Source organism: Scophthalmus maximus, chromosome 9 (assembly GCF_022379125.1).
Source record: "Scophthalmus maximus strain ysfricsl-2021 chromosome 9, ASM2237912v1, whole genome shotgun sequence".
Taxonomy (NCBI): Eukaryota; Metazoa; Chordata; class Actinopteri; order Pleuronectiformes; family Scophthalmidae; genus Scophthalmus; species Scophthalmus maximus.
The window spans coordinates 24156713-24183661 of NC_061523.1; the positions used below are offsets into that span (position 1 = coordinate 24156713).

General features: G+C 49.8%; 1 protein-coding gene and 1 long non-coding RNA gene across 4 annotated transcripts; one reads left to right on the top strand and one right to left on the bottom strand.

Annotated features, from left to right (window-relative positions):
* Positions 1-137: 137 nt before the first annotated feature.
* abca1b (ATP-binding cassette, sub-family A (ABC1), member 1B) lies at positions 138-25143 on the bottom strand. Of its 3 annotated transcripts, none has more exons than XM_035650820.2 (49): positions 24824-25143; positions 23577-23671; positions 23394-23487; positions 21263-21404; positions 20696-20814; positions 19340-19461; positions 19033-19236; positions 18500-18589; positions 14254-14488; positions 14013-14152; positions 13806-13922; positions 13536-13730; positions 13102-13307; positions 11931-12107; positions 11615-11837; positions 11101-11322; positions 10811-11015; positions 10500-10613; positions 10199-10373; positions 9649-9780; positions 9280-9557; positions 8986-9206; positions 8708-8783; positions 8391-8641; positions 8220-8271; positions 8011-8136; positions 7757-7905; positions 7555-7679; positions 7373-7471; positions 7100-7289; positions 6924-7018; positions 6784-6816; positions 6601-6706; positions 6405-6479; positions 5904-6073; positions 5478-5655; positions 5285-5400; positions 5015-5159; positions 4711-4834; positions 4202-4331; positions 3739-3865; positions 3447-3509; positions 3117-3223; positions 2791-2932; positions 2519-2653; positions 1920-2023; positions 1533-1625; positions 1118-1361; positions 138-1029 (listed from the first exon to the last, which is right to left on the bottom strand). In XM_035650820.2, exons 2-49 carry the CDS (start codon positions 23640-23642, stop codon positions 877-879), a joined length of 6885 nt encoding a protein of 2294 aa, XP_035506713.1. In that variant the 5' UTR covers positions 23643-23671; positions 24824-25143; the 3' UTR covers positions 138-876. The 3 variants fall into 3 exon arrangements, with proteins under 3 accessions (XP_035506713.1, XP_035506712.1, XP_035506709.1); XM_035650819.2 differs by having other exon boundaries at positions 8708-8798; XM_035650816.2 differs by lacking the exon at positions 24824-25143 and having other exon boundaries at positions 8708-8798; positions 23394-23671.
* Positions 22964-24589, top strand: LOC118320043. Its single transcript, XR_004796199.2, has 2 exons — positions 22964-23209; positions 23386-24589. It is a non-coding gene; the product is annotated as an uncharacterized LOC118320043 (long non-coding RNA).
* Positions 25144-26949: the final 1806 nt, after the last annotated feature.

Here is a 26949-nt window from a genome sequence, read left to right on the forward strand (position 1 = left end):
CTTCACCATGTGACGCAGGTCAGACTTCAGCAACCTCACAATTACACTTCACCTGTAAATATATATATATATAATATAAATATTATATTATCTCACCTCAGCCTGGACATTACAGTACAGACGCAGTACAAACGCAGTAGATTTGTTTCATTTTAATGTTGTTCAGGGTCAGTAACAGTTTTTTCCCATCGGCCTTTTCTGTCACAGGAAGTAAACGTTTTTATGTCAGTGAGTGAAACTGGTGTCATGTGGTCACATGTTCAGTGCAAACAAACACAAAGTGCTGAAGTCTGATTGGACGTGTCAGTGTCGCCTCCTGTTGGACAAGAGGTGACATGTAGGATCAGTGATCGATCACTGATCAATACTGTAGTGTGCTGAGGAGCTGACGAGGTTTTCACTGTTTCACACCCACAAGAACAAATCTGGACATTTATCATTGTTTCTTAAAAAAACTACAAAATCAATCGGTTCTTTGTTTTGAGCACTTTGATTGGCTGTTGAACAGGAAACAGTAAAGCCACTGCAATTTACAGCTACACATAAATAAAAGTCTGAGTAAAATCTGAATCAAACACGTTTTAAAAATGTTATTGTTGCAGTCGAGCCCTCGGCCGTTTGAAATAATTCGGATTCTGCATCGTTAGTTGAGAATAAAAAAAAGACACAATGAGGTCGTCAAGGCGAAGACGACGTCTGAACGTTCGTCTGGTCGGCGGCCGGCGGGCAGCTCGGCGCTGCCCCAGGAAAAATTTGCATTGACTGGCATGAGGAAGTGGTGACTCCGCCCACTGGAAATTATTATGACATCACAACAGGTGAGATGTGGGGGGGGGCAAGTCCAGACTGGAGCTCCAGCCTCCTGACGTCACACGGTCACATGACGCTCTCCCTTTGGGAGCCCCGCCCCTCCGCGGCACCGGGGGCGGAGCTCAGCACCGGGACCGCAATGGACACGTCTCTCCGTCTCACTGAGTTGTCTTTGGAGTGATAGTCGTCGCTCTGGTCCTTCGCAAAGTTCACGAACACCTGCAACAAATAAGTTGTGTTAGCCAATCAGAGAGCCGTTTACCTTCCTTGCCTCCCCACCCTGTGTCAGGTGTGGTCAGGACATTACCTGATCCAGGGTGGTCTGGGTGACGGAGTAGTCCTCGATCCTCAGCGTGTCTTTGTTCTTGGCGAGGATGGAAAAGATGTGAGCGAGCGAGGTGAGTGACGAAGGCAGCTGATACTGAAGCATGTTGCGATGTTTCTCCTTCAGCGTGCTGCCGCTCAGCTCGCTCTCGATGAACTTCATGACGGGCAACAGGTCGGGGTCCGGCCCCGCCACCCGCAGGATGATGGTGTAGCCGTCACCGAACCTGAGAGACAGTCAGCTGTTAAGGCCTTCATCAGTTGTCACTTGTCACACTCATTACACTCTGTCGCCTCAGAGGCTGCTTCACTAAAACACTTATCTATTGATGGTTAACTTTGATATTTTTCATTAAATCCATCCAGAATGTTTTATTTTGAAAATCTGTGTGTGTTACCTGTTCTTCAAATGTTGGACACTGCCGAGACATCGGAACCTGCCATTCACCATGATGGCCATCCTGGTACACAGAGCCTCACACTCCTCCATACTGACACACACACACACACACACACGCACACACGCACGCACACACACACACACACACACACACACACACACACACACACACACAGAGTTAATGGACACTGTGGACATGGAGGACGCTAAGGAATGATGAAATGAGGATTCACTGAGGATACAGCCCGTGTCTCCTCGTTTGTCCTGCAGGTGTGAGGTGAAGTAAGGACACGGGTCACATGGTGTCTCTCACCTGTGTGTGTGTGTGTGTGTGTGTGTGTGTGTGTGTGTGTGCGTGAGGTGGGGGCCACGGAGCGTCTCTTACCTGTGCGAGGTGAGGACCACGGAGCGTCCCTCCTTGATGATGCTGTGGATGCAATTCCAGAGCGCCCGGCGGGCTCGGGGGTCCATGCCAGTGGTGGGCTCGTCCTGTAACGAGGAGAACAGCCAGGTTGAGTTCAGCCCACAGGTGGAGGAGAAAGAGGATGGTGAAGGAGAGGAGGGGGAGGAGCATCACTAACTCTTCTTCTGTGGTTTTACTTCACACCTCGCTCTCTCTTCTTCTTCTCTCCTCAGTAAACAGAGCAGCTCCTCTTAATCCTCCCTGTTACACAACCCCTGACCCCCCTCCCCCCGCCAAATCCTGCTCAGCTGCTCTCTGATTGGCTGAGACGGCTCAGCTTCTGTTGTGTAACTGTTCATTCACAGCTGTTCTGTAAACAACAATGTTGGTTTGTTCATTGTGACCTTCATGTCAAACCATGTGACCTTCATGCAATGACAACTAAACCATCTCCATGACAACGCAGAAACTCAGTGTCCTGAAGACACCACGAGGCGACGATTTCAACACAATGTGAAGAAGAAGGTTTCTGCTTGTTGACGTTCAATAGGTGAAGAAGAAGAAGAAGAAGGGGGCGTTACCAGGAAGACGACAGGCGGCGCTCCGATCAGCGACATGGCAGTCGACAGTTTCCTCATGTTTCCTCCACTGTAACTTCCTGCTGCCTTGTCGGCGTACTTCACCAGACCCAACTTCCTGATCCCCCACTCCGCCACCTGCCAATCACAGCACAGCATCCTCCACATGACCACTGACATCATCACTGCACAGGGCAGCATCACGAGTACAGTGTACAATGAGTAGAACAAGTAAACACTTTAGAGTGAGTAGAACAAGTACACAGTATACTCACGTCACACACTTCCCCCTCGGGGATGCCTCGCAAGACGGCATACAGCTCCAGATGTTCTCTACCTGTCAGCAGCTCGTTGATGGCGTCAAACTGAGGACAGTAGCCCATGTTCTGATGGACCTCATCGATCTCCCTCAGGATACTGCTCACAGACGACAACAGACATCAGCACAGACACATCAGTGTCTCTGCTGATCGAACCTGATACAAGCTGGTGTTAACACAATGCATGCTGGGTAGACGTCATCATGTCGTGTTGACGTATAGTGACAGAACAAGTCCGTCGACAACCCCCCCCAGTAACCTGGTGTGACCTTTGACCTCACCTCTTCCCGGCCAGGAAAGCCTCTCCGCTGGTCACCAGCGTGTCTCCTGTCAGCATCTTAAACGTCGTTGTCTTCCCAGCTCCATTCACGCCGAGGAGGCCGAAACACTGACACGCACGCGCGCGCGCACACACACACACACACACACACACACACACACACACACACACACACACACACACACACACACACACACACACACACACACACACACACACACACACACACACACACACACACACACACACACACACACACACACACAGAGTTAACATGTGTTCCTCTGCAGGACGTCTGTGGGACGTCTGTGGACTGTGCGGTCCTGCTCACCTCTCCAGGAGGAATCCCGACACACAGTCGATCCACCGCCGGCTTCTGCTTCCTCTTAAACACCTGCAGGACGAGATTTAGATCAAAGTCAAAATGATTCATCCGCTGCAGAACATAGTCCCCAACAGACACCTGAAGACCAACTGCCTTCGTCAGCTGCGTAGACTGCGTCCTCTGAAGGAGGCGGCCCCTGAATTGGGACAGCCTGTGACAAATCAGTGATGGGTGTGGTTGTGCTGGCTGCTGAGCCTTTTACCCAGAATGCCCAGTGGATCTGTGGCAGGTCATGTACCTTGGTGAGCTGTCGAAGCTCCAAGATGTCTCCGTGTCCGAGGCCGTGGACGATCTTCTGTCTCTCTCGGGCCACGTCCTCGTCCTCCTCACCCAGTGGACCCAGTTTGGTGAGTTTACTGACTGAGCTGCACACACACACACACACACACACACACACACACACACACACACACACACACACACACACACACACACACACACACACACACACACACACACACACACACACACACACACACACACACACACACACACACACACACACACACACACACAGACAGACAGACAGACAGACAGACAGACAGACAGACAGAGTTTACTTCCTGTCTTCTTCCAGTCACAGTCTGCTGCCCCCCAGTGGACAAAGACACAAATCACAGCGGCTACAGAAACAAAAACCTCTGTGTGTGTGTGTGTGTGTGTGTGTGTGTGTGTGTGTGTGTGTGTGTGTGTGTGTGTACCTGGGCTTTATGAAGAACCTGTACTGGATGAGGAGGGTGATGATGAAGAAGACCGCTCCCTCCACAGCCATGGCGAACAGGTTTTTTCCAACCATGTCCCACTCAAGAGGAGAGCGGAGTCTGTTCTCACCTGCAACACAACGTTCAAACAACACATCCAGTGTTGAACAAACCATGTGACCTCAGCACACAGGACGTCTGAATGTTTAAAGTTCCCTCCAGTCAAAAAACTGTTGTTCTTCTGTTTCTGTCCTCCAACATGTCTGTCATGGGGTGGGCGGGCCTGTGGTATTTGCATATCATGAATATTCATAGTTTCAGAAATCCTCAGTGAGGGAGAGAGAGTGGATGGTTTCAGACACATTTTAGAGGTAAACAATGTTAAACTAAATATTAGACATATTAGATTATATTTATATACTTTAAAACGTGACTGGAGGGAACTTTAAACACTGGTCACACAGGATGTGAGAAAATAAAATGCTGCAGTGACTCAACGAGTGTGTTACCGAATCTCTCGAGGGCGTCGGCCATCGCCTGGTTCTTCACCATGTCGATGAGACCTCGACCCAGACAGAAGTGAGGGAAGATGAGGAGGACGTTCTTCAGGATGTCGTTAATTCCTCCAATCTCCTGTGAACCACACGCCGGTTAAGCACAGGGTGAACATTTTGTTCAACTTAATTTTATTTGTATAGCCACAAATCACATAGCGAGGTCGTGAAACACAACGAGCAGCTCTGAGACAGTGGAGAGAAGAACTCTGGAACAGAACCAGAACCATCTGCCGTTGGTTTGCGTCTGTGGACTCACGTTGTTTCCAAACAGCTCCATGACGAAGGTGGAGATGCTGCCGTTAATGCCGATGAGGATGTTGACGCTGGTGAGTACGACGTACGCCGTACTCGGTATCGTGAAGAAGAAGGAGGCGGGATACATGAGCGGCGTGATTGACCAGCTGCGAGGACATAAACCAAGAGAAGACAACAAGGTCATTCTGTCACTTCAAGGTCAGGACTGTGAAGTACTGTGTAGTACTGTGTGGTACTGTGTAGTACTGTGTGGTACTGTGTGGTGTCAGACCCGTAGAGCAGCAGCAGCAGGGCGAGGGCCGGGAGGTTGGAGGACGACACGTAGGCTTTTTGTTGGAAACAGATGAAGATGAGGACGACCAGCGTCGCCGGGACGATGTAGTTACACTGTAGAGACACAAACACACATTAACAACCACACACACACTGTATGACTGAGGGTGCATTTTGGATTCGCTCCTCACCATGTCCCAGATGAAGTTGGCCACCCAGTAGAGCAGCGGCTGGACGCCACTGATGAACTGCATGTGTTTGGCTTTACTGACTCTCTCCTGGATGAGGAAGACCACGAAGCTCGCCGGGACGAAGGACATGGCAAAGATCACACAGATGGACACCAGGACGTCCACGGAGGTTGTCACCCTGGAGACAAGGACCAGGAGGAGAGAGTTAACGGTTGTAAAGGATTCCTGTGGAGAAAATTGTCTCAGGTTCAGTGTCTCAGGTTCAGTGTCTCAGGTGCAGTGTCTCAGGTGCAGTGTCTCAGGTGCAGTGTCTCAGGTGCAGTGTCTCAGGTGCAGTGTCTCAGGTGCAGTGTCTCAGGTGCAGTGTCTCAGGTGCAGTGTCTCAGGTGCAGTGTCTCAGGTGCAGTGGTAGGTGTGTCCACTCACAGTGCGACCTGGGACAGCTGCTCCTTGGTCAGGTTCAGAGGATGGTTGAAGGCCCTGATACCAAACTTGTTGGGGTCGAGTCCTCGGGGCAGGTTCGCTCTCAGGATTCCGTTGTTCATCACGTTGATAAAAGATCCGATGCTGTGCCAGCCTTTGTTATTGAACCAGATCTGACAGGACACGTTCCATCAGTCATCATCAGAACCAGAACCCCTTAAACACTCAGGTGGAGCCACCGCTCAGGGCCCAGGGCCTCTCTCTCTCTCTCTCTCTCTCTCTCTCTCTCTCTCTCTCTCTCTCTCTCTCTCTCTCTCTCTCTCTCTCTCTCTCTCTCTCTCTCTCTCTCTCTCTCTCTCTCTCTCTCTCTCTCTCTCTCTCTCTCTCTCTCTCTCTCTCTCTCTCTCTCGAGCTTCAGTTAAATTAACTTTTCTTACATTTGGAATCAAATCACAGAGAATGATATTACAGACAGAGTAATGTCACAGACATTAGTTGTCTCACCTTCACGTTGTTCTTTGTGTCCAAACCGTTGATGAAACCTGACAAACTGTCAAGGAATCGATCAGCTGCTGCTCCCTGGAAACAGGAAACTTGACATGTCAGGGGGGGGGCACCTGGACTTTAACATGTCTGAAACTGTTGGGGGTCTGGAGGTTGTTATAATAAAGTCTGATTCTTAACAAACTCTCAAACTGACCTTCTGTAACTCAAAGATCTTTCTGACTCGTTCGATGGCGTCGTCGATCTCATTGGCTGGTGGGAGGACCTGAGTGCTCCTGGCGCCCAATGAGAAGCCTCCATACCTGCAGAGAGAAAAACATGATTTCACATCTGAAAAGCTGGAGACGGTTTGTTATTGAAAGAGCAGAAAGATACTGACCTGAACTCATTTACCCAGACTTTGTTCTTCAAGCTGTGGAGACAAAAGTTGAGACAGAAACATTGAGTTGGTGTTTGAGAACTCCGGGACGTCTCCTGGACGTCACCGGGTGCGTTTCTGATCAGGTGACAAGGTCTCACCTCTTGCCGATGATCTGAGCATAGGTTTTCACCAGGTAGTCGGAGACGTTTCTTCCCGTCAGGTTCTGCAGAGTGTCGGTGGCGCTCAGCTTCATCTGAACAACAAGGGTCACATTTATTCATTTTAAACTTTACAGAAAACAAAGACGTCTGACATCTCGTGTCTCGGCTCTGACCTCAGGTGGAGGCAGACCTCCGGCGCCAGCAGGACAGTCGGGCAGCATTTTCTTTCTGCCGTCGCAGCTGCAGAAACAGGCGGGAGAAGGATCATCCATGCTCCAGTTCCCAGAGCTGAACAGCTGCTGGACGCTGTCAGAGATGTTGGGGGTGTGCCAGTCCTCGTCGCCCATCGTACAGGGAGCCTCTCTGAGGACGAGCCGGACAGAAAACATTAGGAGACGGAGGTGAAATCTCAGCTCCAACATCACACTAATCTCTGCGGGTCTTACGGGATGGGATGTCCGTCCATGCAGCGAATCCCGAAGCCCGGAGCGTCCAGAAGAGCGTTAAATAACTGCTGCATGTTGGCGTCTCCAGGAGCGTCGTCACTGGCAGGAGACGGGGACAGAGGTGGACAGTCAGACCACAGTAAATATCCTCACGTATTCTGTGGCAGTGGGAGAGTTGTTACCTGATGAAGGTGACCTGGTCCTCGTACATCCAAGGCTGCAGCTCCAGACTGGGATACTTTCCAAACGGGGGGACAATGAGACTGAAGACCAGAGCGATGCAGACAAACACAGCAGGAAGAACGATCTGAAAGACAAACACGTTGAAGAAACAAATCTGCAGGAAATGTTCCAATGAAGATCAGCAGGGTCACGTCAGCGTACCTGTGCGAAGAAGCCTTTCCTGGAGCGTCGGGCGAACAGGAATCTTTTCCATATCAGAGCCACGAACTGCTGCTTCTTCAGACTCCAGCCTCCCACCTGGTACGAGCCTTTACCATCGGTACAGTTCAACCAGTCCGTCTCCCTGCTCTCTGAGGACACGACACCACTGACGTCACGTAACATCGCATCACAACAAACTGAACTGTGTGTGTGTGTGTGTGTGTGTGTGTGTGTGTGTGTGTGTGTGTGTGTACCAGGGTCTCCGTCAGAGTCGTTGCCCTCGTTGTCGTCATCCTCTGTTAAAGGTCTCAGGCAGCTCTGGTGGTCTCCTCCACCAAAGGCGTGAGTCCTCCTCCGCCTCCGTACAGGAAGTGTGCCGTCTGAACACACCAGGACGTTGTGACATTCAAAATGAATAACTTTTATTTTGAAATGACAGATGAGGTCAGAGGTCAGTCCTCACCTGACGGCACTTCAGTGTCGACTCCGTTATCTTCAGCGACTTTCAGGAAAATCTACAAAAACAAGAGAAAGTCTCTAGTTTCTTTGTTTCTATTGTTGCTAAGCAACAACAAAAGTTCTTCACACACTCGAACATCTGCTTCTGTGACGTAGAAATAAAAACGTGTCCCACCTCCTCCAGCGTCGTGTCCGACACGCCGTAGCTGGAGATGCCGAGGTCGGGCAGCTTCACGTCCAAGTCTTTGAAAAGCGCCACGAAGGCTCCGTCCTTGGCAGCGTTGTACGGCAGCACGTAGGTCAGCTCGTGTCCCTGGTCCTCCACCAGGCGGGCGGCGGGGACGTGACGCAGGATCAGACTCGACACCAGAGACACGTCCGGGCCGACGAAGGGGACGTCACAGACGGACGCCGCCGTGCCGTTGTCTGAGGAAAGAGACACGTCAGATCCACCTGCAGCTGAAAGAACCGGCTGCAGGAGCAGAGACTCACCGACGGGCGCAGCCTCACTTTCATTCTCACTGCCGAGTCCGGCGTCGCTGCTGCTGACGGAGGCGCACTCCTCCTCCTGCAACACAGAGTACTGCATCAGAGTACTAATACTGCAAGATACAGAGTACTGCTTCAGAGTACTGATACTGCAACATACAGAATACTGCTTCAGAGTACTGATGCTGTATTGACACAACCAGGAGTTGTAGAACTCTGCTCTGACAGTTTCAGTACTGCAGCACAGTGGACAGTGTCAGTGTCAGTACTGCAGTCAGTACCTTCTTGGTGAAAGACACGGTGCTGGACGAGTTCCTGCAGGAGCTGAGTGACGGTTCTGGTTCCTTCTTCACCAGCGTCAGGTAGTAGCCGGTCCCCAGCTGGTTCTTCAGGTAAAGAGACGAGCCCACGCAGCACAGCTTCCCGTGGGAGATGATGGCGATTCTGTCTCCCAGGATGTCGGCCTCGTCCATGTGGTGCGTCGACAGGATGATGGTCCGACCTGCAGGAGACCGCACGTTCAAGTATCCGACCACAGAAACCAGCTGATTGAAACCAACCGACCAGAGTCTCACCCTGTCTGTACTGCAGCAGTAGATCCCAAATCCCTCTTCGGGCGTAGGGGTCGACGCCGGCCGTGGGTTCGTCTAGGATCACGACCTTTGACCCACCAACAAAGGCCAGAGCCACAGACAGTTTCCTCTGCATGCCGCCAGACAGGGTGCTGGTCCTGGAGCTGCGTTTGTGCGGCAGCCCGGTGTCCTGCAGGATCTGCTCGATCTCACCTTTCACCTGCTGCTCCGACAGGCCTTTGAGCCGAGAGTAGAACCAGATGTGCTCCTCCACGGTCAGCCTGCGGGGGGCGCCACAACACAAACACGGTCACACGATACACTGGGTCCTCCACTCGGAGACATTTGTTTTCGTGTTGACGGCGGACTCACATGCTGAAGAGGACGTTGTGCTGAGGACAGACTCCCAGACTCTGTCTGATGATGCTCAGCTCCGACCGGATGTCTCTGCCCAGGATGTAGGCCGTCCCCGAGGTGGGCGGGAACAGACCGGTCAGGATGGACCTGCAGGGACGACACGTCTGTAGCTTCACTGTGTCTGTGGCTTCACTGTGTCTGTGGTTTCACTGTGTCTGTGGCTTCACTGTGTCTGTGGCTTCACTGTGTCTGTGGCTTCACTGTGTCTGTGACTTCACTGTGTCTGTGACTTCACTGTGTCTGTGACTTCACTGTGTCTGTGACTTCACTGTGTCTGTGACTTTACTGTGTCTGTGGCTTCCCTGTGTCTGTGGCTTCCCTGTGTCTGTGGCTTCCCTGTGTCTGTGGCTTCCCTGTGTTTGTGCCTTAAGCTGCCAACATATTCAACAAAAACTTTTTCGGTTCCAATCTTTGAACCTGTACTCGTCGATCCTTCCTTTACTCACACTCTGTCATGTTTGTACCTGTTTCTGTATCTGTGTCAGTACTGTTGTCCTTGACTCACATTGTGGTGGTCTTCCCCGCTCCGTTGTGTCCCAGGAAGGAGGTGATTTGTCCCTCGTAGAAGCCGAGCGTCAGTCCGTCCACTGCCAGTTTCTTACCGTGTCGATAAACCTTCACCAGGTTCTCGATGTAGACGCCAGGTTCCAGGTGAGTCGGCTCCTCCTCGATACACACCGCTGGAAACACACGTCTCACAGGTTATCAATGCTCTTATGATTCTGTCAGGGGTTTTTGTCCTTATTGTTTTTGAGTGCAGCTCTGGAGCGCCACACTGTGGACACTCTGCATCACAGCAGTCTCACCTCCTGGGTTTCCTTTCCGGCTGAGATGGACTTTGTTGGACTTTCCGTCTTTTTCTCCCAACCAGTAGGACTTTGTGAAAGGGAAGAACCAGGGCCGAGGGATCCCGTACTGACCTGAGGACACACGGTGAACACGCAGATAAAACCAGAGGTCATGACTTTCCACAGTGTCTACTGCCACCTACTGACCAGAGCTGGAACAAGAGTCATCATCATCATCATCATCAAGATGAAGAACAAAAGTTAGATTTTCTTTTTCTTTAATCTCATCACATTTTAAACTAACAGACGCCAGTGATGCCAGACCTCACCTGGGAACACGGCCTCGATGTACCAGGTGAGGACTCCGTACAGGAAGGAGTCAAAGTACATGATGACGATGGAGGTGCGCAGGCTGAAGTCGTCCTCCTCCAGAGGACTGGACACCAGGTTCTTCCACTGGATCCCGACTCCCTGCTCCTCGAACAGAGCAAAGTACTCACAGCCAAACCCGAACGCCACCGGAGACAGGAGGCTCTGCGGTTGGAGGTCACATGACTCACTCTGTCCAATCACAACACAGCATCGTCACAACAAACTTACTAAAGGTCAACAAACTTACGGCAAAAACTTTGGCTCCAAAGCCGATGTAGTCCTGCCAGGCCACGCAGAGCACGTAGGGCAGGTACAAGGTGAAGTAAATGATTCCTCCACAGGCGGCCGCCAGGTTCGCTCGAGCGAACGCCGTGCTGATGAGGAAGCACTGCATGATGGTCACCACCGCAAAGGACCCCAGGAAGAGGAAGACCACACCGGGGTCACTGTAGGGCAGCAGGTTCCCCGTCTGTAGCCGAGACAAGACAGACATCACATCAGGTGACAGACAAGACGGACACCCTCTGACATCTACCATGGTGTTTCTACTTCCTGTGATATCATTTCCTGTAGAAGTTCAGTCACGACCACTATGGTCACAATTGGATAATCGCAATAAGTTCTATTTGGCGGTTTGGCTCTGATATGGGACCTCCCTGCCTGAGGTAGGGAGAGCACATCTCCCTCCCCTTCCCCTGATGGGACGTCCTCCGTCTCTGAGGGACGTCCTCCGGGCTCGTTATGTGTTGACGGGTTGTCACCTTGAGCAGCAGCACCAACAGTCCGGCGCTGATCAGCAGAGGTATCAGGCTGCTGATGAACCAGCTGAACCACAGGATGGCGTTGTTCAGTCCCATAATCCTCATGGTCTCCTTCAGCCTCGCCTCCTTCTCGTACACCACGCTCTTCAGGATGATCGCCACCGAGTACATCCAGGCCAGGGTCATGAAGAGAGGCATGGAGCGGCTCATCACCCGCAGGAAACTGGACAGAGGACACAGGGACGTGTTTGATAAGCGAGGACAAGCGGGGACAAACAGAAACCAGAGCAGGTGAAAACACAGTGAAGGTTCCTACATGTCGTCCACGTAGCAAGGGTACGGCATCTGCTGGATGTACACTCCGGTTTTCTCCTTGGTTCCCGTCACTGCTCTCACGATGCCTTGCTCAATAACGTCCTGCAGGTACGAGAACCCTCCCCAGATGTAGCGCATGTCCTCAAACGGGTCGGCACGAGGACCTGGGTCCCAGTACCTGAAGAGGAGGAGACAGACAAAGTTCCGTCAGTTTGGACATGACACAGTGAGAGCGCTCAAATCTCAAATCAGTGATCAGGTCACAGACTCCCATTCTATTATTTTATTTTATTCTATGCTAAGCTAACTAGCTGTAGCTTCACATTTACTGTTCAGACATGAGGACCAATATGAACATTTGACTCTTGGAGAGACAGAAACAAAGAGGAGCTCAGCAGATGTTAAAGGTCCAAATCAGGACTGTGAACAAATCCACCAAACGGTTCACAGTTCTACAGTTTAGCAGCACCCCCTGCTGCCTCACCTGCTCATGAACTAACTGTACCTGAGCTGCAGCGCCCCCTGCTGCCTCACCTGCTCATGAACTAACTGTACCTGAGCTGCAGCGCCCCCTGCTGCCTCACCTGCTCATGAACTAACTGCTCATGAACTAACTGTACCTGAGCTGCAGCGCCCCCTGCTGCCTCACCTGCTCATGAACTAACTGTACCTGAGCTGCAGCGCCCCCTGCTGCCTCACCTGCTCATGAACTAACTGTACCTGAGCTGCAGCGCCCCCTGCTGCCTCACCTGCTCATGAACTAACTGTACCTGAGCTGCAGCGCCCCCTGCTGCCTCACCTGCTCATGAACTAACTGTACCTGAGCTGCAGCGCCCCCTGCTGCCTCACCTGCTCACCACAGTCGCACTCAACAGCTTTGACAAGATGAAGGTTTAAAAGTTTCTTCATGTTAACATGATAAAATAATATTTTTATCTGTGAAACATTGAACTTTCCTTTGACGTAGTGGGGGCCTTGAATGAGGGGTGAGTCCCACAGTGACTGTAAACAAACACACATCTCAGGCGTCCTGCTGATGTTTTCACTGAAGTGGTTTCAGGGTCAGAGAGGTCTTTCCCACCATTCAGGAACTGGGACACTTTCATCTGTGTGTGTGTGTGTGTGTGTGTGTGTGTGTGTGTGTGTGTGTGTGTGTGTGTGTTAGTCCTTACGCGTCTTTGATCTTATTGGTCCGCTCCACGTTGTCGATGTCCATGCGGATCTTGTAGTTGAGTTTGGCCGGCAGCTCAGTGGCGTTGGGCGGGACGTCCGGGAACACGATTCCGGCCCAGAACTTCCTGTCCTCCAGCAGCACCATGGACTCGTTGACCAGTCGCTCCTCGCTGGAGACCGGCTCCAGTTTGTCCAGGTTCACACACTGACACACACACACACACACACACACACACACACACACACACACACACACACACACACACACACACACACACACACACACACACACACACACACACACACACACACACACACACACACACACACACACACACACACAAAAAACGTAATTTATTAATCACTTTCATTGATCAACTAATTAAGAGCCAAATGTTTTGTGCAACTCAGACACAGTTCGTCACTGACTGACCTCCATGAAGCGGGAGATGCTCATGACGGCCTGGTCAGTCTCATTGAACACCTCCCTCCAGGTGATGGCGCTGCCCGGTGGCCGGGCGTCGTCCGCCTGCTTGGACAGGAAGTTGGACACGTCTGCAACGGTCCAGTCGCTGCCGGACAGTTGAGCGCGGAAGAATTTGGCCGTGACGTTGTTCTTCAGCATAGTCTGAACAACAGACGGGAGGGTGAACAGGAATCCACCGTCCTCTTACTATATATATATATAAAGTGAGATGCTCACCCTGATCAGGTCCATCTGCTGGCTGTTCTCCATGAAGCTCCACACTTTGGGTCGCATCTCCTCCCACATTCCTCCCAGGTCCCTGAACACACCGAGCTCCTGGAAGGTCCGGTTCACCTGAACGCACCACAGACACAGATCGCATACAGGTGAGATAGACTCTTCCTCCTCCTGCAGGAGGTGACCAGACAGGAAGGGTTGTCATACCTCGTGGATGACCCTCTGTGTGGCGGGGGTGTGGGGGGTGTACAGGATCTTCCCCATCAGCAGAGGCTTCAGAGCCTGCCAGATCATCCTGGACATCGGGTTGGAGTCCATGTTCTTCACCAGACTGTTACAGTACGGAGCTACACACACACACACACACACACACACAGAGATAAAGAACCAGAACAGACTGGATCTCTCCAGCCAACGACCCCCGACCCCACGGAGCAGGAAGACTCACTGGAGGAGTTGTCGTACGTGGACTCGTCCTCGCTGCTGTTGTGGTTTCCGAACAGAGCCTTGTAGTTGCTGTCCTCGTACCAGTTGAGGGATTTGATCTGCAGGCCACCGCCCTCCGGGTGACCGCACACGATCCTGGACACGGCCTGGTACATGGTACTGGGCGACGACGTGGCGTTCTGAGTCAGAAAGATGATCTCGTTCCTCAGGTCGATCCAGCTCTTCATTCTGGCCAACTGAGGGTGAGAGAGCAGAGATGCAACCAGTAAGACGGGTCCAGGTCTGGTTCTGAAGGTTCAAGACTTCCCACAGTGTCTACTGCCACCTACTGACCAGATTCAGAACAAGAGTCATCATCATATTCATCAAGATGAAGAAAAATATTTAGATTTTCTTCTTCTTTCATCTCATTACATGTTAAACTAACAGACGCCTGTGGGGTGGTTGTTGTCTGTGGTGGTTGTCAGGTGGTTGTTGTGTGTGTTGGTGGTCAAGTGGTTGTTGTCTGTGTTGGTTGATAGGTGGTTGTTGTCGGTGTTGGTTGTCAGGTGGTTGTTGTCCGTGTTGGTTGTCAGGTGGTTGTTAGGTGGTTGTTGTCCGTGGTGGTTGTTGTCTGTGGTGGTTGTTGTCTGTGGTGGTTGTTGTCTGTGGTGGTTGTTGTCTGTGTTGTTGGTCAAGTGGTTGTCGTGTGTGTTGGTGGTCAAGTGGTTGTTGTCTGTGTTGGTTGACAGGTGGTTGTTGTCGGTGTTGGTTGACAGGTGGTTGTTGTCGGTGTTGGTTGTCAGGTGGTTGTTGTCCGTGTTGGTTGTTGTCCGTATTGGTTGTCAGGTGGTTGTTGTCCGTGTTGGTTGTCAGGTGGTTGTTGTCCGTGTTGGTTGTCAGGTGGTTGTTGTCCGTGTTGGTTGTCAGGTGGTTGTTGTCTGTGGTGGTTGTCAGGTGGTTGTTGTCTGTGTTGGTTGTCAGGTGGTTGTTGTCCGTGTTGGTTGTCAGGTGGTTGTTGTCTGTATTGGTTGTCAGGTGGTTGTTGTAGGTGTTGGTTGTCAGGTGGTTGTTGTCTGTATTGGTTGTCAGGTGGTTGTTGTCTGTATTGGTTGTCAGGTGGTTGTTGCCGGTGTTGGTTGTCAGGTGGTTGTCAAGTGGTTGTTGTCGGTGTTGGTTGTCAGGTGGTTGTTGTCGGTGTTTGTTGTCAGGTGGTTGTCATTGGGTGGTGGTTGTTGTCAGGTGGTTGTTGTCAGGTGGTGGTGGTTGTCAGGTGGTTGTTGTTGTCAGGTGGTGGTTGTCAGGTAGTGGTTGTTGTCATGTGGTTGTAGTCAGGTGGTCGTTGTCCCTGTTGGTTGTCAGGTGGTTGTTAGGTGGTTGTTGTCCGTGGTGGTTGTTGTCTGTGGTGGTTGTTGTCTGTGGTGGTTGTTGTCTGTGTTGGTTGTCAAGTGGTCGTTGTCTGTGTTGGTTGGCAGGTGGTTGTTGTCGGTGTTGGTTGACAGGTGGTTGTTGTCGGTGTTGGTTGACAGGTGGTTGTTGTCGGTGTTGGTTGTCAGGTGGTTGTTGTCGGTGTTGTTTGTCAGGTGGTTGTTGTCTGTATTGGTTGTCAGGTGGTTGTTGTAGGTGTTGGTTGTCAGGTGGTTGTTGTCTGTATTGGTTGTCAGGTGGTTGTCAAGTGGTTGTTGTCGGTGTTGGTTGTCAGGTGTTTGTTGTCTGTGTTTGTTGTCAGGTGGTTGTTGTAGGTGTTGGTTGACAGGTGGTTGTTGTCGGTGTTGGTTGTCAGGTGGTTGTTGTCGGTGTTGTTTGTCAGGTGGTTGTTGTCTGTATTGGTTGTCAGGTGGTTGTTGTAGGTGTTGGTTGTCAGGTGGTTGTTGTCTGTATTGGTTGTCAGGTGGTTGTTGCCGGTGTTGGTTGTCAGGTGGTTGTCAAGTGGTTGTTGTCGGTGTTGGTTGTCAGGTGGTTGTTGTCGGTGTTTGTTGTCAGGTGGTTGTCATTGGGTGGTGGTTGTTGTCAGGTGGTTGTTGTCAGGTGGTGGTGGTTGTCAGGTGGTTGTTGTTGTCAGGTGGTGGTTGTCAGGTAGTGGTTGTTGTCATGTGGTTGTAGTCAGGTGGTCGTTGTCCCTGTTGGTTGTCAGGTGGTTGTTAGGTGGTTGTTGTCCGTGGTGGTTGTTGTCTGTGGTGGTTGTTGTCTGTGGTGGTTGTTGTCTGTGTTGGTTGTCAAGTGGTCGTTGTCTGTGTTGGTTGACAGGTGGTTGTTGTCGGTGTTGGTTGACAGGTGGTTGTTGTCGGTGTTGGTTGACAGGTGGTTGTTGTCGGTGTTGGTTGTCAGGTGGTTGTTGTCGGTGTTGTTTGTCAGGTGGTTGTTGTCTGTATTGGTTGTCAGGTGGTTGTTGTAGGTGTTGGTTGTCAGGTGGTTGTTGTCTGTATTGGTTGTCAGGTGGTTGTCAAGTGGTTGTTGTCGGTGTTGGTTGTCAGGTGTTTGTTGTCTGTGTTTGTTGTCAGGTGGTTGTTGTAGGTGTTGGTTGACAGGTGGTTGTTGTCGGTGTTGGTTGTCAGGTGGTTGTTGTCGGTGTTGTTTGTCAGGTGGTTGTTTACCGTATTGGTTGTCAGGTGGTTGTTGTCCGTGTTGGTTGTCAGGTGGTTGTTGTCCGTGTTGGTTGTCAGGTGGTTGTTGTCCGTGTTGGTTGTCAGGTGGTTGTTGTCTGTGGTGGTTGTCAGGTGGTTGTTGTCTGTGTTGGTTGTCAGGTGGTTGTTGTCCGTGTTGGTTGTCAGGTGGTTGTTGTCTGTATTGGTTGTCAGGTGGTTGTTGTAGGTGTTGGTTGTCAGGTGGTTGTTGTCTGTATTGGTTGTCAGGTGGTTGCTGCCGGTGTTGGTTGTCAGGTGGTTGTCAAGTGGTTGTTGTCGGTGTTGGTTGTCAGGTGGTTGTTGTCGGTGTTTGTTGTCAGGTGGTTGTCATTGGGTGGTGGTGGTTGTCAGGTGGTTGTTGTTGTCAGGTGGTGGTTGTCAGGTAGTGGTTGTTGTCATGTGGTTGTAGTCAGGTGGTTGTTGTTGTCAGGTGGTTGTTGTTGTCAGGTGGTGGTTGTCAGGTGGTTTTTGTCATCAGGTGGTGGTTGTTGTCTGGTGGTGGTAATTGTCAGGTGGTTGTTGTCGTCAGGTGGTTGTTGTCGTCAGGTGGTGGTCGTCAGGTGGTTGTTGTTGTCAGGTGGTTGTTGTTGTCAGGTGGTGGTCGTCAGGTGGTTGTTGTTGTCAGGTGGTTGTTGTTGTCAGGTGGTGGTTGTTGTCAGGTGGTGGTTGTTGTCTGGTGGTGGTGGTTGTCAGTTTGTTGTTGTTGTCAGGTGGTGGTTGTTGTCAGGTGGTGGTTGTTGTCAGGTGGTGGTTGTCAGGTGGTTGTTATCAGGTGGTGGTTGTCGTCAGGTGGTGGTCGTCAGGTGGTTGTTGTTGTCTGGTGGTGGTTGTTGTCTGGTGGTGGTTGTTGTCTGGTGGTGGTGGTTGTCAGTTTGTTGTTGTTGTCAGGTGGTTGTTGTCAGGTGGTGGTTGTCAGGTGGTGGTTGTCAGGTGGTGGTTGTCGTCCATGGGCTCAGACTCCTAACGCAGTATATATATCTGTGTAAACCATGTTTCATCCTCATGTTGTTGTCGTATTGGACGTGTTGACTTCTGACAGAAGGTCAGTAGGTCAGAGGTCAGACCAACCTGAACTTCAGACGTCTGGTCCTTTAAATAAAGTTCCCTTTAGAAAATGACTTGATTGTTCAGGACACTTTGCTTCTTCATGTGACTCTGAGCCACTTCCTCTTTGACACACACACACGCACACACGCACACACACACACACACAGACACACACACACACACTCCTGTTCCTGACTCACCATCCACATGAACCAAACACAACAAACTTTGTCAGTCTGAACTTTACTCTGATTATCAGACTGTCCAGGAGGAGCCTCATTCGTCTGCCAGAGTCCCCAGTGTTTCCCCAGTATGTCTCCAGAATGTATCCAGTATGTCCCCAGAGTGTCTCCAGTATGTCTCCAGCGTGTCTCCAGTTTGTCCCCAGCATTTTGCAGCGTCTCTGCAGGACGCAGATGGACGCAGACGGACGCAGCAGGTCGCAGATAGACGCTGAGTGTTTTTTGTTTGTTCGGACTTGTGTCTTTGTTCAGCTGGACTCTCGTCTCAGACTCAGAGATGCTCAGAGCTGCCAAGTGAACCCGGTATCCCCGGTTACAGGGACACGTCCGTCCATCAGGTACGTCAGGTTCTTACCTCGACTGCCAGTGAACCCAGACTGTCCAGGAGGTTGTTGGTCGCCCTGGCAACTTGTCTGACGGCCTCGGGGTCGGACCTCACGTCCCTCTGGGAGACAAAGACACAATCAGTTCCAGTTTCCAGAAGATGAATTTTTAAACCTGCCGACACGTCACATTATCAAACAGCTGAGTTTTCTAATTATTCATGTTTGCAGTGAACATTTGGACCCGAGTGTTTCTGAGTCGACAGGTTGTTGTTGAGTTCTGAGTTTCTGTCCTTGTGGAGTCAGAGTTTGTTTCAGGTTCGGCAGCTCGTAGATTTCTGCAGACAAAAGAAGCCGAGGCCTCGATTTCACTCCCATAAAACTGGTCTCCAGGCTACGAAAACCGAGATGGTAAAGAGCAGAGACAGGCTGAGACACGCCTCCTCCCACACACAAACACACACACTCCACACCTCTGAGACAAGCACCACTCGTTTTAATATTCAATATTCATCTGTCCACGTTGGCACCAATCACAGCTCTGCCATGTGACCCCTGTGTTCACCTGGATGGGTTTGAGGAAGTCCAGGTTGTCCAGGAAGTGGTGTTCAGCGAGGTCCAGCCAGGCGGGCGGCGCCTGACAGAGGACTTCCTGTACCAGCATCGCCACCTGCTGGTCCGAGATTGTCACAAAGTCCTGCAGACTTCGCTTGCCCCCCTTCCTGGGACACATGTCCCTCAGGTGGACCCCGAAACCCCTTAGGAGGACCTGAGACAGAAGAGGGTCAGAGATCAGAGAGAGAAGAGGGTCAAATGTCAGGTCCAACACTGGGACAGTTGTTCATGCTGAGCATGTGGGGCCGCGTCCTCACCTGCTCCAGGTTGACGTCTGCATCTCTGATCTGTTGGACGCCGTGTTCGGAGACGGACGCGTTTCTCAGCAGGAAACTCGACAGAGTCTCGTTGTCTCGCAGGAAATGTTTCAACTTGAATCCTGAGGGGGGAAAGAGGAGGGGGCGGAGTCAGTGTCGTCAGGGAAACCTTACTCGACTGTGTGTCGTCACATGTCCTCGTCCGGTGGCTTTTCTTCATTTGCAGGTTTGAACTGGCGGCCGTGACGACGTCTCTTTGTGACTCATCGTCCTCTGCCCCGGCCTCGCCCTCTGACCGTTACCATGACAACAGACACGAACACCATCCTCTCTCTTTGTCCCACATGACATAAGTGTGAGCCAATCAGGAGCCTGGATCCAGTGAAGTCACAACTCAGTAGAAGCTGTGGTCGTCAAAGCGCAGCCTCGTCGTGGTCTCGGTTAAAAATCTGCTTTTGTTTCTGACCTTGACTTTGTGTCAAGTGTAAATCTGATGTGCGACGGAGGCGGAGTGTCTGCAGCCACGCAGCAGGACGGAGGCGGAGCGTCTGCAGCCACGCAGCAGGACAGAGGCGGAGCTGACTAACTGCATTAGTGATGGGTCAGATGACAGGTGAGCGCTCTGACATCAGCAGCTCCGACTGATGTGATTGGACAAATGAGGAAATAGTTTCCCGCAGAGTGAGACGTCGACTTCAATCACTAAACTTTATTCAGCGACGCAGGTGTTTCAAACCAAGGCTTCTGATTGGACGCTGAGGTCTGACCTCATGTCTGATAATAAGAACCTCCTGCTGAGGAGTCGCCATGGAGACGAGAGTGATGAAAACTGTGTGACATGTTTGACTGACAGATTGAACTGGTCCAGGTTCAGAACTGGACTCAGTGAACTGGTCCGGGTTCAGATCCTCCTCTTGTGTTTGTTCAGCTGCGGCGCCTCATGTTTGAACTCGGTGACGCTCAGCGTGACTCCGGCGAGCAGAGCAACGGAAAACTTCATATGAAGAGAAACTAACTGCCCCCCCAACCAGGTAACATCACCTGAACCTGCTGCAGCTCATCTCTCCGCCCACATAACCACAACTCGCTCTCACGGATAAAAAGGTTTGTGTGGTCAGAGGTGACGGGGGGAGGAGGGGGGGGCAGGTCGGAGCAGGTCGAGAACACCCCCCCTCCCTCCACCGTGAGGTTTAAACTGCAAATTAAAACACAAAGGAGAAAATTCTTTCTGTTCAATGAGGCTGAAAACTTCCGAAACTTGAGCTTCTGCAGCTTCGTCACGTTCACACGACCAAAACAGGTCCACTGTCTCATCACAACAATTTTCTCAATGAATCTGTTGATCTCTGAACTCACCTGATCGGCTGCTCTGCAGAAGCTGCAGCGCCTGAGCCAGATCTTTGAACCCATCCAGGTTCTTGTCGTTCTGACTGTACAGAAGAATCTTCTTCACGTCCGAGAACAGACGAGAGATTCTGCCAACACACACACACACACACACACACACACACACACACACACACACACACACACACACACACACACACACACACACACACACACACACACACACACACACACACACACACACACACACACACACACACACACACACACACACACACACACACACAGTGTGTTAAGTTAAAAAATGCTTGGTTTTCCGACGTCTGCCAGAGTGAAGTACTAACTCACAAAGGTTTGATGTCACTGTGACTCTGACCTTTGACCTTGGAGATAATAAAAGTACTTTTATACAAATAAATATAATTTCATCAGCAAATAAATATCAATAAAAAATGATCCATGATTCATAAGTTAAAATGCTGTCAGAGATGACATCACCTGACTGGCTTTATTTTGAAAGGTGATTACAAGGCAGGTCTTTTCAGAATAAGAGTCTGAAGTAAAGTTGCGACTCACATGGAGTCGTTGAAGTTGCCGACGACGCCCGGCGACTCGCCCGGCGTTGGGTGTCTGAAACACGGGTTGTTGGCGTTGCAGAGGATTCCCTGGATCCATGGCAGCGTCCCGGCCGACGGCATCGCCTTGTTGGGAAAGTGACCTGCAGTCGACATAAAACAGGAAGTGACTCAGGAAGTAAAAGCATCAATGTGACTAACGAGTCCAATCTGAAAACTGCTCATGGGAAGTTAATGATTATGATGATTGATTAGTTTCTCTTTTCTCAATGAATCTGTTGATTATTATGTGATAATTCCAACAGCCAATCCGCATTCACACAGCACTTTCAGCAGGAAATGAAAACTCATGTTTAGAACAGGCTGCAGTCCAATTGTCAAATTGACTGAGGACGTTTCCTAAATCCTGAAGCGTTTCCTCAGCACCTGATAATGTTCAGATTCTCCAAGTGCTTAGGAAAGCAGCTTCAATGCTTCCTTTCCTATCTCCTTTAGCAGAGGACACACTGGAGCTTCCTATGTGAGAGGAAAGGAGAAACAGACCCACAATTCAACGTTACGCGCCATGCACGAACATAAGGATTAAATCTGAGAAGAAGAAGAAGAAGAAAAGTCCAGTCGTGGACGTGGACACGTGTGTTTTATCAGCTGCTGCGTTGGAACAGAGCGACCACAGGTAGATCACCTGGTCGCTCTGTTATCACCTGTGGTCGGTGCATCATCTGCAGCTCGACCTTTGACCTCCGACCCCCGGCTGCTATCAGAGAACCAGATTAGACCGGTCCAGTCTGATCAGGTTTAAAGCTCCTCAGTCTAATCAAAGCTCTGATAAGATCCGAGCGTCTCTGTCACAGGTCGTTCACTCGTGTTCAACAACCGATCAGATCAGAGGAGTATTGATGAGTGCGTGCGTGTCGCTGCTGCTGAAGAAGTGAAACCTCAGATCCTCGGTGACGAGTTCCAACACGTCTGAGCTCAAACTCTGAATCACACAAACATTCCTCACAGAGCAGAAGTGAAACTCACATCCTCTGAACTTCTGCTTCCACAGGAAGCATGATGAAAACCAGCACCACGCCATGACTACGACGCCATGAAGACACAAGGACGACACTTGCTTCCTTCAATCAGCGTCAACATCGCCCTCTGATCACCTGAACATGAATAAGATCATTCTCACAATAATCAATAATCAGATGAACATGATTTTTACATCTTTATGTCATCATCACGTGGACGTCTACGACAGACACAACAAGATGGCTGACACTAAGAAGTCTTCTTCACGCGTCTGTGGGAGGAGTCGCAGGACACCCGGAGATCAGGGTTGTGTGATGTCAGTCTTCCTGATGGTCTGTCACCGTATTGTCACCGTTAACACACACCTGATTGGCAGCTGCAGTTAATCCGCTGATTGTTTCTGTTCAGTGAAAACTTCATGTCCAGAACGTAATGGACCAATCAGCTGCAGCTCTGCGGCGAGGAGCCGGCAGCGACCCGGACGCTCTGATGTAACTATGACGCGATGGACCCGATGGACCCGCAGCTCCACGACCTTCAACGGTTCTGATAATGTTGTTCCAGTGATAATGAGCCATATACGGAGGAGTAGACCTTTAATTTGAATTCCTGCAGCAGTGAACACTTCCTGTGACACATCATCAATCAATAACCTCAGATTATCAGGAGTCGATCAGCTCGTGTCACTCTGATACCAGACGACCTCAGAGGTACAAAGGTCGGGACTGATAATCAGGAGCAGCTGACAATCCCAGCATGCACCTGGCCAACGCCTCTCACCCAGAGATGAGTGCGTGGACAGCGACCTGACGGGTGACGTGAGGATCAACGTCTGAACACCTGAACCACCGGCGATGGAGGTGAACCTTCTACTGAAGAGGAGCTGTGATTAGCTGCTCGTGTTTGATGACAGTGCAGAAACCGGGAAGTAAGATTCAACAAACTGAGACTAAAAATAAAACTGATGAACATTAAAAACTATAATAATAAAGACCGAGTGAAACCTGCTGACAGGTCATCATCATCTTCATCATCTTCATCACCATCATTGTGTGTGTGTGTGTGTGTGTGTGTGTGTGTGTGTGTGTGTGTGTGTTTGTGTAGAGACTCACACTCGTGCTGTTCGTACGGAGGGTAGTTGAGCCTCACGGCGATGAGGATGAAGAAGATGAAGAGCGGCCAGACGATCTCCACCAGGAGCTGAAGCTGAAACACGACAGGAAACATTGTTGTTGATGACATGAGACAGAATTCAGAGGTCACAAACGTCCTGAAGTGAAGATCAAGTGACATACCGTCTGTCGTCGTCTGTAGGTGAAGTTCTTCCACAGCAACAGACCAAGCTGCGTGGAGACGGACATGTCTGCTCACTGACCGTCAGTCAGTCGCTCTGCAGCAAACACAGACACAGAGGTTCAAAGGTGGCAGGGTCAAAGGTCACAGCTGATATCAAAGTGCTGATCACACACACACACACACTCCAGATGTTGAATGATGAAATGTTCCTAGACACAAACATTTTCATGATTGATCTGCCTGTTGATCATTGGATTGATCATTGAGATGCTGATCGAGGATCAATTAGTGTCTGCAGACGTGTGTGTGTGTGTGTGCCTGGATCAATAATCAATCAGTGAAGGGAAGCAGCTTCATCACTGATCTGAGTTCACATCAGTATCTGATCCATTGATCACATAGTGTGTGTGTGTGTGTGTGTGGGGGGTGGCACCACGGACTGGGGGGCAAACTCATTTACAAGTTCACTCAGACGACCCCCCCCCCCACACACACACACATTAACACACAAACACTTTGATGACAAAGAGTCACATGAGTCTTTGTTCATTCACAACAGAAAACACTGAATAATGAGGAGGGTGGTCGTTAACACCCCCCCCTCACACACACCTTGAACTCTGAGTGAGGAGCTGTGATCATGATTAAATCAAACTGATCAGAACTAGGCTGCTGATCAATATTCTGAGCGTCGCCATGGAAACAAAGACATCAGAGCTGTGACATCAGAGCTGCGAGATGGATGTTTGTTTTTCAGACTTGTAGGTCATCGAGGTCAGCTGACTGACCGTGATGAAGAGTTTTACACACTTCACTGAGGCACCGTCTCCACTGTCCTCTGAGGTGTGAACTATGTGTGTGTGTGTGAGTCTGTGAGTGTGTGTGAGTATGAGTGTGTGTAGAAAATCTATGTTCCAGTAAAGTTTAGTTTAAGAAGCTGATGAAATTTGTCATGTGTAAATATTGATTTGAAAGTGATTTGTCGACCTAATAATAAACTTCACTGAATCAATCAGAAATGTGTTGATTACAAAATGGCGCCTCCAGCGGCGGGATCTCTAACTGCACCTTGAAGAACTTCAAAAGATTTTTAAACTTCACACAAACTCAACACAGTGGGTCTCAGATTAACGGAGGGTCCCCGAAGAGACTCGCGCTCCCGCTCCTCTGTCACAGTGACCCGTGAACTTTGACCTTAAGGAAGCGGAGCTTCAGGTGAGACCAGGTGAACGTAGCGTCTTCTTACCGTGTGTCGGTACCGCGACCCCGCCGCTTCTGCCGGCTCCTCTGTTCTTTACTTTACCTATTCTCTTCTCTCCTCCTCCTATCTCCTTCTTCTCTCTTCTTCTCCTCTGTTCTGTTCTTTCCTCCTCTCTTCTTCTTCTCCTCTGTTCTGTTCTTTCCTCCTCTCTTCTTCTTCTCCTCTGTTTTGTTCTTTCCTCCTCTCTTCTGCTTCTCATCTGTTCTGTTCACCTCTCTTCTTCTTCACCTCCTCTCTCCTCCTCCTCTGCTCCGGTCTCAGCTGCAGCTGAGGGACTAGACCTCAGATGAGTCAATGTCCGATAACGAACACACCGCTTCCGCTCGGCGACTTCAAAATAAAACGGGAACCGCGTGTTTATCACCAGAGCAAACAAATGACCGGAAGAGGAGGAGACTGCCACTTGAAAAAGGCCACGCCCAATGACGGATTGCTTACCTGCAGTTTACATCCGGTTAGTTCAGCTCGTGTTTCACAATAAAAGACCAACCAACTGATGTTTCACAATAATAGACCTTTCACTATGATTGAACTGATCTGGGATCTGTCATGTAAGGGACGAATCAGCATACTACTACTATTACTGGTACTTCTACTGCTACTACTACTACTGCTAGTTCTACTGCTACTACTTCTACTACTACTGCTACTTTTACTGCTACTGCTACTGCTACTACTATTACTGCTACTGCTAATACTTCTACTTCTACTGCTACTGCTACTACTACTATTACTGCTACTTCTACTGCTACTACTACTACTGCTAGTTCTACTGCTACTACTTCTACTACTACTCCTACTTTTACTGCTACTGCTACTGCTACTACTATTACTGCTACTGCTAATACTTCTACTTCTACTGCTACTGCTACTACTACTATTACTGCTACTTCTACTGCTACTACTACTACTGCTAGTTCTACTTCTACTACTACTACTACTACTGCTACTTTTACTGCTACTGCTACTACTATTACTGCTACTGCTAATACTTCTACTGCTACTGCTACTGCTACTACTACTATTACTGCTACTTCTACTACTGCTACTACTACTACTACTACTACTACTGCTACTTCTACTGCTACTGCTACTAGTACTATTACTGCTACTTCTACTGCTACTACTACTATTACTACTGCTACTTTTACTGCTACTGCTACTACTATTACTGCTACTGCTACTACTACTACTATTACTGCTACTTCTACTGCTACTACTACTGCTACTTCTATTGCTACTACTACTACTACTACTGCTACTTTTACTGCTACTGCTACTACTTCTACTGCTACTGCTACTGCTACTACTATTACTACTACTTCTACTGCTACTACTACTACTACTGCTGCTACTGGTACTACTTCTACTTCTACTGCTACTACTACTACTACTACTGCTACTTCTACTGCTACTACTACTACTGCTACTATTACTGCTACTTCTACTGCTACTACTACTACTACTACTGCTACTACTACTACTATTACTGCTACTTCTACTGCTACTACTACTACTGCTACTTCTACTGCTACTGCTACTACTACTACTACTATTACTGCTACTGCTACTTCTACTGCTACTACTACTACTGCTACTTCTACTGCTACTACTACTACTACTGCTGCTACTTTTACTGCTACTGCTACTACTATTACTGCTACTGCTACTACTACTACTACTATTACTGCTACTTCTACTGCTACTGCTACTACTACTACTACTATTACTACTACTATTAGTGCTACTTCTACTGCTACTCCTACTGCTACTACTACTACTAATATTACTGCTACTGCTTCTGCTACTGCTACTACTACTACTGCTACTTCTACTGCTACTGCTACTACTACTACTACTATTACTGCTACTGCTACTTCTACTGCTACTACTACTACTGCTACTTCTACTGCTACTACTACTACTACTGCTGCTACTTTTACTGCTACTGCTACTACTATTACTGCTACTGCTACTACTACTACTACTATTACTGCTACTTCTACTGCTACTGCTACTACTACTACTACTATTACTACTACTATTAGTGCTACTTCTACTGCTACTCCTACTGCTACTACTACTACTAATATTACTGCTACTGCTTCTGC

Bases quoted from the DNA above. Each gene is read 5' to 3' on its own strand.
- abca1b (XM_035650816.2), bottom strand. From the start codon at position 23,574: ATGTCACTTGATCTTCACTTCAGGACGTTTGTGACCTCTGAATTCTGT. The intron at 5,656-5,903 runs GTGAGTGGACAC...CCTTGTCTCCAG, and splicing joins CAGCTGTCCCAGGTCGCACT to GGTGACAACCTCCGTGGACG. The intron at 3,224-3,446 runs GTGAGCAGGACC...CGTGCGTGTCAG, and splicing joins TCGGGATTCCTCCTGGAGAG to TGTTTCGGCCTCCTCGGCGT.